This window comes from Pantherophis guttatus, chromosome 1 (assembly GCF_059756535.1).
Source record: "Pantherophis guttatus breed Tessera chromosome 1, ASM5975653v1, whole genome shotgun sequence".
Taxonomy (NCBI): domain Eukaryota; kingdom Metazoa; phylum Chordata; class Lepidosauria; order Squamata; family Colubridae; genus Pantherophis; species Pantherophis guttatus.
In genome coordinates this window covers 10,716,741-10,726,631 of record NC_142063.1, presented here as the reverse complement: position 1 = coordinate 10,726,631, position 9,891 = coordinate 10,716,741, and the positions used below count along the sequence as shown (strand labels likewise).

Sequence of the window (9,891 nt, the reverse complement as noted above, 5' to 3'; positions counted from 1 at the left end):
TCAGCTAAATAAGGGGGCACAGGAGAGGGGTGGGGGTGGGTGGGGGGGTAGGGGGTGGGGAGAAGGGCAAACACACCGTTTAAATTCAAGTGGCTGAACGGATACAAGATTAGTGGCATCCTATAAAATTGGGCTCCCTTAATTACCTTCCGAGTATCGGTCCTGCCAGGCAAAGCCGAGTGAAATGGAGATAAATCCACACCCAGGCTGCCTACCGCTTCATCTTTTAAAGGCAATTAACTCTTAGTTATTAGCTTTTAATTAGGGAATAATAATGACACCATTAATACAGTTTATTAAACTTGTCAGGAGGCAGCTGTTCCAAACAGATTTTGTTATCAGATCCTGACAGATTTTTTTAAGGGGGGAGACTGTCGGTGCTTACTTCAATTTATAGCGATTTAATTTATGGAAGGAAGGAAGGAAGGAAGGAAGGAAGGAAGGAAGGAAGGAAGGAAGGAAGGAAGGAAGGAAGGAAGGAAGGAAGGACGAGGGGCTGCCCAGAAGCACTGAAGGGATTGTGACGCCGGAGGGTGTGGAGTGGCGGCGACGGGAAGCATGAAGAATGAAAAAGAGAACTTGACGGAAAGGTGAAGTGAAGGAGACCCCGGAAGGAATAAAAAATAGAAATCCACGAAAAACGGTTTTGTTTTCAAAAAGTGACCTTAAGATATGGCGTAAGGTGTAGAGCAGGGGTGGCCGGATCCGGCTCGCGGGGTGCTTAGATCTGGCCCGCGTGGCTGCCCAGGAAACAGCGAAGGACCGTCCTGCAGTGCCTCTGCCAGCGAAAACAGAGCTCGCAAGGGCCACATGTGGCCCTCCCAAGCTCCGTTTCCGCTGGCAGATTGTTGCAGGAGGCCGTCGCAGCCAAAAACGGGGCTCGGGAGCCCCATTTTCTCTGGCAGAGTGCTCGGGCCACCAACATGTGTGACATTGATCTGGCCACCCCCCCGTGGTGGGTTGCCCCCGGTTCGGACCGGTTCGCAAGAACCGGTAGTAAAACTGGCGGGAGGCTCCGCCCACTGAGCCGGATGTCATCATAGGTGATCTGTGCATGTGCAGAAGCTTCTGCGTTTGTGGGGGCGCGATGCGAACTGGTAGTAAAGGTAAGTAAAACCCACCCCTGCCACGCACCCCCCACCCCACCACGAGGTCAAACACAACCCTGATGTGGCCCTTAATGAAATTGAGTTCGCTACTCCTGGTGTAGAGAGAATGAAAATTGTGAATCTGACTTAGAACAGATAAGAATGCTGATGGACATAAAAACTTATTTGTGAAAGGAACATCCGGCAGGATGGATAGTCCTCAACTTACAACTGTTCATTTAGTGACCATGTGAAGATACAACACTGAAAAAAGTGAAGTATGACCTTACTTCACACTTGTGACCATTGCAGCATCTCCGTGGTCAAGTGATCAAAATTCAGAGGCTAGGCAACTGACTCGTATTTATCACGTGACCCCAGGTCGCTGTGTCCTGGGGTCACGTGATCCCCTTTTGCGACCTTCTGACAAGCAAAGTCAATGGAGAAGCCAGATTCACTTAACAACCGTGTTACTAACTGGACAACCACCGTGATTCACTTAATTATTAACTGTGTAGTAACCCAGTTGTGGCTTCCCCGTTGACTTTGCTCATCAGAAGGTCGCAAAAGGGGGATCACGTGACCCTGGGGACACTGCAAACCGTCGTAAGAACATGCCAGTTGCCAAGCAACTACATTTCTGACCATGTGACGATGTAACGGTCACGTGATCGCGAGAAACCCAGTCACTTTTTTTCAGTGCCTTTGTAACTTTGGTCACTAAATGAACTGTTGTTAAGTCGAGGACTACCTGTCGTAGACTTGGAGACCGGCTGCTGAATGCAGGAGAGCAATATGTGAGTACAGGGATGAATGTTTGAGGCCACCTAGATGTCCCATGCTCTGCCTCCTGCCCCTTGGTTTCCCCAAAGTCCTACGGGCCTCCTCCATACCCCACTCCCCTGTCACCATTTGCTTATTGACGAGCTGACTGTTGTGGCCCGCCAGCGGCCAGTGAAGCTGGCAGCAGATTCGGAGAGTGAGGAGGTTGGGGAGGAACATGGGCCAGTCCTGGAGTCTGGGGAGGGCAGAGAGGGGGCCAGGGCCGGATGTGAGTAATCGGCTGCCTTTGGAATCAGACATCAGTGAGTCAGACAAACAGTTGGAGCCTCTTCCAGTGGTGGGTTCCTCCCGGTTCCGCCGAGCCGGTAGTGGTGACGATATGATATCACCGAACTGGTTCTGCCCCCCACCCCTGCGCGTTATTACCTTTTATTTGGCCCCACCTGCAATCTATTGCTGCCTCCTGAGTCCCAGCTGATCGGTTAGAAGGAAAAAAACTGTTTAAACTCTTGCCGCGGGGCTTCAAAGGGCCGCCCAACAGCTGATCAGTGTTAAAAGGCAGAGTGGTGGTAGAGCGGTGCCTCCAAAAACAAATGAGTAGACCGGTGCCTGCAAAAATAAATGAGTAGACCAGTGCCTCCAAATACAAAAGAGTAGACCAGTACAGCTCTGCAAGCACTTAAAAGCCTGGTAGACCAGAACCTCTGCTAAATCCTAAAGAATTGTCACATGACCATCAAGCCACGCCCACAAAATAAGCCACGCCCACAGAACCGGTAGTAAAAAAATTTAGAACCCACCCCTGGCCTGTTCCCAGTGTGCGCATGCACAGAGTGGCCAAACGAAGGGAACAGCTAAAGAACAAGGGTCGACTTGGGAGTAAGGCCACAGGTGAACGATGAAGGGCCCCTCCCAGAGGGAATAAAAGAGGAGCAAAAGGGGAGTGGAGTTTGCAGGAGGCAATTAGTTCATTCCTGCATTCTTGCCAAGTATTGCAGCGTCTGAAAGATATCGGCCTGGCCACTCTCCAAGCCTGATCAAGGTCAGTAATTGTGAACTATCTTGAAAGACCGTGGGAGAGGAAAAACTGCTGGAGAGTAATTCACTGTCAATTAAATAAAAGAGGTTTATCGGGACGAGAACTCGGCTTCGTGCTGCTGGGGAACCCCAGGGTCAGAACAGCCGCTCCCTCGCTGGGCCACATGGCATAATCAAGAAGAAATCCGATTTGTTTCCTCCCAGCCAACGTCAACCCCTACGATATCTTCTTAGCTCCACCAGTGCTAGTCTGAGGAAGAACTTTGCTGCCCGCGTCCCTTTCGGCCTGTTCTCGGCGGTGAAAGGTTTTTGCAAATACGACAAAAGGCTTTGCAAACGGAGAAGCAGCATCAGTGCTTCAAGCCTCCCCTCCGTTTGCAAAGCCTTTTTGCTGGTCTCGTCCAGGCCTCCCTTTGGAGAGAACAGGGGTCTAAAGCAGCGGTCACCAACTGGTGGTCCGCGAGAAAATGTTGGTGGTTCGCAGAAAAAATATTTGCAGTTTTTATATTGCACTAAATACTATTTAGGGACGCCGTGGCTCAGCGGCTAAGACGCTGAGCTTGTCGATCAAAAGGTCGGCAGTTCAAAACCCTAGTGACACGTAACGGGGTGAGCTCCCGGGGTCATGTGATCCCCCTTTGCGACCTTCTGATAAGCGAAGTCAACGGGGAAGCCAGATTCACTTAACAACCGTGTGACTAATTTAACAACTGCAGTGATTCACTTAATGAATGTGGCAAGGAAAGCTGTGTAAAACAGGGCAAAACTCACTTCACGAATTTCTCACTTAGCAACGTACATTTTGGGCTCAACTGTGGCTGTTTGTCGAAGACCACCTGTATAGAAAACCCCCAATGCGGCTTAATCGCGTCGTGCTTACGAAACGGCTGGTACCCCTTCAAAGGAGCTGTCACGCCTTTAACACACGGAGATTTGGTGGTGCCTTTAATGGGAGTGTATTTCCAGACCTTGAATGGGACTTTACACAGAGTAGCAACCACAAGGAGTTCTAAATAAGATTTTGCCGAAAGCAGCAGGTGATGGGAGATGTGGCGGTTTGAAAAAAAAAAAATATGTGAGGAGTTGTGCGAATGCGTCACTTCGGCACCCCTTGAGCAAAAGAGGTGATTTGGGGCCCTGGTGAGAAAGGAATTCTTTGTAGGCTTCAGAGCTGGTTTTAGATCTAAACCAGGAATGTCCAACTTTGGAAAGTTTAAGACTTGTGGACTTCAATTCCCAGAATTCCCCAGCCAGCCATCATGGCTGGCTGGGGAATTCTGGGAATTGAAGTCCACAATAGTGGTGGTATTCAGCCGGTTCTATCCGGTTCGGGTGAGTCGGTAGAGGAGTCTGCAGGAGGCTCCGCCCACCCGCCCGGACGTCATCACATCCTGTTTTTGATGCTCTGTGCATGCAGGAAAGGCTCTGTGCACGCGCAGAGATGGCGCATGCAAGCAAAGCAATTGCGCGCGCTCACATTTGCGAACCGGTAGTGAAGGTAGTGCCGTGTAACGGGGTGAGCTCCCGTGACTTGTCCCAGCTTCTGCCAACCTAGCAGTTCAAAAGCACGTAAAAAATGAAAGTAGAAAAACAGGGACCATCTTTGGTGGGAAGGGAACAGCGTTCCGTGCGCCTTTGGCGTTGAGTCCACATGACCACGGAGACGTCTTCAGACAGCGCTGGCTCTTGGGCTTTGAAACAGAGAAGAGCACCGTCCCCTAGAGTCAGGAACGACTAGCACATATGTGCGAGGGGAACTTTTACCTTTAGTGAAGGTAAGTGAATACCATCCTTGGTCCACAAGTCTTAAAGTGGTCAAAACTGACCATCCCTGGTTTAAACCTTGGTAGTTTAGAGCCTTGGTAGTACAGTGGTCTAAAGCACCCTGTTATTAAGACCAGCTGCCTGCAATTACTGCTGGTTCGAATCTCGCCAGGCTCAAGGTTGACTCAGCCTTCCATCCTTTCAAAGGTAGGTGAAATGAGGACCCAGATTGTGGGGGCAATAAGCTGACTTTGTATAAATATACAAAAGGATGAAGGCTATTGCTTAACGCATTGTAAGCCGCCCTGAGTCTCCGGAGAAGGGCGGCATATAAATCAAATTAAAAAAAAAACCTTAAATTGTTCCTTCAGCTCACCGTTATTGAAATTTGGCGAGTCGAAGATGGATGGACTTCAACTCCCAGGATTCCCCCAGCAAGCATTAGACAGGAAGAGAGAAAAAAAATGAAAACGCTCCCGGTATAAAAAAAGGCTGAAACACGGAAACCCACCTGCTACTCACAGTTTGCAATGGTGTCATTTATTACAAAACTTTTCATTTCAAAGTGTCTTTTGTTTTAACAGAAACGTACCCCATCGTCTGGGGTTTTAATTTCCCCACCCCAATAAAAGAGATATTTTCCCCCAGCCCCCACCGAAATGAAACAAAATAAATAATAAGAAGTGCTCCCTTCCCTCTCTGTAAAATGGCAAAGTTTTTTTTTTTTTTTTCATTTTTATTTTTCGGAGGAAGAGGAAGGGTGGGGTGGGGGCACCATAAACCTCAAGCGGTTGAATTCAAATACAGGACCGGGAGAGGGCCGATGGCCAGGAGGGTTTTTTTATACAAGGGAGGGGGGAAAAAAATATCTGTGCAAAGCCTTCACTCTTTCATTTTGTTGGTTTTGCGTGCAATTTTATTTCTTTTTTTTTTTTTTGTAAAAAACACCATGTTTGCTTTTTTCTTTTTCCTCTCTTTTAATAGAAAATGTTGAAGGCAATTTCTAATATATATACGTATATATAATATATACATACGCAAATTGCTAATTCCAAAAAAGGTTGCTTCAGTAGTCGGGGGAAATAGCACCTTTTCGAAGAAGGGAAAAGAACAAGAGAGAAAGAGAGAGAAATGTATTGTATAGGAAAAGAGAAAGACAGAGACAGAGACAAAAAAAAAAGAAAGAGAGAGAGAGAGAGAGAGGAAGAAAGAGAAAGAACGAGAGTGTGATGGCTGAGTTTTAAAAACTGGAGTTACCATTGCAAATTCCAACCATATCTTGAGGCTTTTTTTTGTTTTTGTTTTTGTTTTTGAAACCAATGAAAACAAACAAATGAAAGATTGAAAGTTCGGTCACAGAAATCACATCGCTCGCCTGTATTCTTTCTTTCCGAGTTTTTTGACGGAGGAGAAACGGTTCTCTCCAGCCCGTCCCACCCCACCCCACGAAATCTATCCCTCCCCCAGACTTCCCAGAAGGGGAAAAAAAAAAAAGGTTTAGTCCACTCCAAAAATCATCAAGAAAGAACAGAGGTAGGCTAGGAGCAAGTCAAGCTTCCCAAAAGTCCAAAAACAAACAAAAGAAGAAGAAGAAGAAGAAGAAGAGAAAACCCCAAAATGGAAGGAAAAGAATTTAAATTTGCAAGTTATTGCACGACGGCTGGGTTTCTCTCGCCACAGTTTTTCCACTTAAATTAACTCTCCGTGGGGTGAGTTTCCTTTCCTTGAAACTTAAAGCGCTGCTCGGCCTGGTGAAGCTCCTCTCGGCGTCCTCGGCTAGAACTTAGCATGCAGGAAGGTCTCCGTGATGGTGAAATAGTTGGGCCCGGGGCCACCGCCGCCGTCCTCACAGCTCTTTGGGATGCCCACCCGTGGGCGCTTGGCTGCTTTCAAGTCGTCTCCTGAGATCGTCTCTTCCTGAGGAGCTCCGCTGCTCAGGGACTGCCGGAGGGCGGGAACGGGAGAGGCGTGAGGGAGAAAGTGGAGACCACAAGGAGATCTTTATTGGCAGGAGGGAAGACACAAGGACGCAAAAACAAGCCCTTCCAAGCCCCTGGGTGGGAGTGTGGGGTTTGCTCTTGGTTTATATACCGACCAACTTAGACGACCAACCAAAGCAGGGGTTATTATTTACAGATGTGGAAGTGCCAAACTACTATGTGTGATGTATCAGTGTGTGGGCCTTATCTCAATGATGCCCCATCAATTGCTTAGGATAAAATTGATAGAGGAGTCACAGTTTGAATTGTAGTTAATCACGCAAGTACTTTTTATATTTAGGCTTTCTATAGCATGTGAGATTATAGATCCATAGATAGATCCATAGATAGATATAGATAGATATAGATAAATAGATAAGATAAATATAGATAAGTAGGTAGGTAGATGATAGATATAGATAAATAGATATAGATAGATAATAGATAGATATAGATAAATAGATATAGATAAATATAGATAGATAATAGATAGATATAGATAGATAATAGATAGATATAGATAAATAGATATAGATAAATAGATATAGATAGATAGATAGATACATCGATAGATTTAGATAGATAAATAGATATAGATTGATGATAGATATAGATAGATATAGATAGATGATAGATAGATTGATACATTGATAGATATAGATAGATATAGATATAGATAAATAGATGATAGATATAGATAAATAAATAGATAAGATAAATATAGGTAGGTAGGTAGGTAGATGATAGATGCAGATAAATAGATAGATATAGATAGATAGATGAGATAGATGATAGATTGATATACATCGATAGATATAGATAGATATAGATAAATAGATAGATCGATGATAGGTAGGTAGGTAGGTAGGGCATTTAAACCATGTGTTCTGCATAGCATTATTGCCCATGCAGCTGAAATTTCTAAAAAAAACCCCACATTCACACATTCTTTAAAAGGTTGTGTCTTGTTAATTTAGGTGTATAAATGTCGATTTCATGGAGGGCTGCAGCAGGGTTGTTGTTTGACCTCGAGGGGCCGGGGTGGGTGTTGGTTTCGATGTCACTTGTGTCGGGGTCACCTGTGGTGGCCCGAGCGCTCTGCCAGCGAAAACGGGCTCCCGAGCTCTGTTTTCGGCTGCGACGGCCTCCCGCAACCCTCTGCCGGCGAAAACGGAGCTCGGGAGGGCTGCCCGCAGCCCTCCCGAGCTCCGTTTTCGCCGGCAGAGGGTTGCGGGAGGCCGTCGCAGCCGAAAACAGAGCTCGGGAGCCCGTTTTCGCTGGCAGAGGCACCAGGGGCCAGTCCTTTGCCATTTCCAGGGCGGCCCCGCAGGCCAGATCTAAGCACCCCGCAAGCTGGATCTGGCCCCCGGGCTTTGAGTTTGACACCCCTGAACCAAAGAGTAAAAAAAGAGCCTAATTAAGGAAACGACCAAGGGGAAAACCACCCTCCAATCCCGACTGGACAAGTTCCTCGTGTATACACAATAGTCCTCGACTTACAACCGTTCAGTTACCGTAGCGACTGCTCAAAGGTACAAAATCATGGGGGAAAAAGTGACCCCTGACCATTTTTTCACATCTACAACTGTTGGCGCAGCCCCGTCCGTGGTCCCACGTTCAAAATTCAGACCGTTGGCAACTATCTCACATTTATGGTGGCTGCGGTGTCCTGGGATCACGTTGATCCCCTTTTGCGACCTTCGGACCCACAAAGTCAACGGGGAAGCCAGATTCACTTAACGGCCGTATGACTAATTTAACAACTGCAGGGATTCACTTAACAATGGTGGCAAGAAAGGTCCTACAATGAGATAAAACTCGCCGAATGTCTCACTGAGCAATATAAATTTGGAGCTCAATTATGGTTGTAAGTTGAGGACTACCTGTATGTAATCAGAGAGCCAACCCCACTCCCTTCCAGCACTGATGATGTTCCCTAGTTGGGTCATGAAACGTCTGCAGGAAAACAACCAAGCTCAGAGAGCACCCGGGATCCCACCACACTTTTGACCTGAATTTCACAAAAATCTTCCCCAAACCCTGCTCCAAGCTTCCTCTCCCCACGGATGAGTCCCAGATACCTACCAGGCGTGATTTGACTCTCTTGGGAAGTTCTTCGTCAAGGGTGTAGATCTCTCCTCGTTTGACCATCAGCTGAGAGCCATCTTCAAACTCTACCTGTGGAAGGAAATGGAGCGCGTGTCAAACACTTGGCCTCTGGTTTATAGGATCGTAGCTTCCATCTAAGTTCCCCGACATTCTTCCGTTACAGCCAAACGGGAGGGTTAGCCTCAGATCCACTACTCCTGGCTCAGATCCAAATTATCTTACTTTAGACACATTATGCAAAGATCTAATGTGAGGAACGGAATGGGAGAACTTACCATGGCCAACTCACTGCGGCCATCTTGCTGTGGCCAACCCGGCATGGCTATCTCGCCACAGCCACAATTCACACAAGATAACTCGACGGGATATTATCTGCCACCTGTCAGCACTTCAAGCTATATTTACTCTAGTGCTGACATAAGAAGGAGAGGCGGAGGCGTCTGGAAAGGGACGTTTGACTTTTCACCTACTTATTTTCCCTGGAGATAATATCCCCTAGGAGATGGGATGGGAGAGTGGAAATTCCTTTGAGCTGGAGCAGTAGATTAGGGGTAGAGTGACTTGGAAGATGGCCAATGAGTGCAGGGGAGTGGGGAACGGAAAGGGAGGGTTTTGGGTCTGGAAGTCAGTGTTGGCTGCGATGGAGTCTGAATCAGAATGTCGTGCTTAATAAATGGGAGTTTTTCTAATAGCCGCCAATAGCCTCCCACCGGCCAGTTCGCTCACACAGAGAGGGCCTCCTCAGGGTGCCGTCGGCCAGACAATGTCGGCTGGCGACCCCCAGGGGGAGAGCCTTCTCTGTGGCGGCACCTGCCCTCTGGAACAACCTACCCCCAGAGATACGCACAATACCAGACCTCCGGACTTTTCGTCGGGCCCTGAAAACACATCTATTCCATCTAGCCGGGCTGGCTTGACCCCATCCTTACAGTTTTAAATTTATAATTGGTTTTAATTGGGTTATTTTAAATTGACGGCCAAAAGTATTTAATGTTTTTTAAATTGTTTTTAAATTTTATATGTTGTATTTTTACTATGGCTGTTCACTGCCCTGAGTCCTATTGGAGAAGGGCAGTATATAAATTAAATAAATAATAATAATAATATTTGAGATGACCTCGAAACCTGAC

The 9,891-nt window shown here is 47.0% G+C and overlaps 1 protein-coding gene across 2 annotated transcripts in view; it reads right to left on the bottom strand.

The window, feature by feature from the left end:
- Nucleotides 1-5,566: 5,566 nt before the first annotated feature.
- Nucleotides 5,567-9,891, bottom strand: part of KDM4B (lysine demethylase 4B) — a 254,704-nt gene continuing 250,379 nt past the window's right edge. For both annotated transcript variants that reach the window (XM_060691827.2, XM_087871259.1), the window contains 2 exons: nucleotides 8,738-8,830; nucleotides 5,567-6,614 (listed from right to left, as the gene is read on the bottom strand). In XM_060691827.2, coding sequence (XP_060547810.2) covers nucleotides 6,450-6,614; nucleotides 8,738-8,830 — 258 coding nt within the window. In that variant the 3' untranslated portion in view covers nucleotides 5,567-6,449. The remainder of the gene's footprint in view (nucleotides 6,615-8,737; nucleotides 8,831-9,891) is intronic.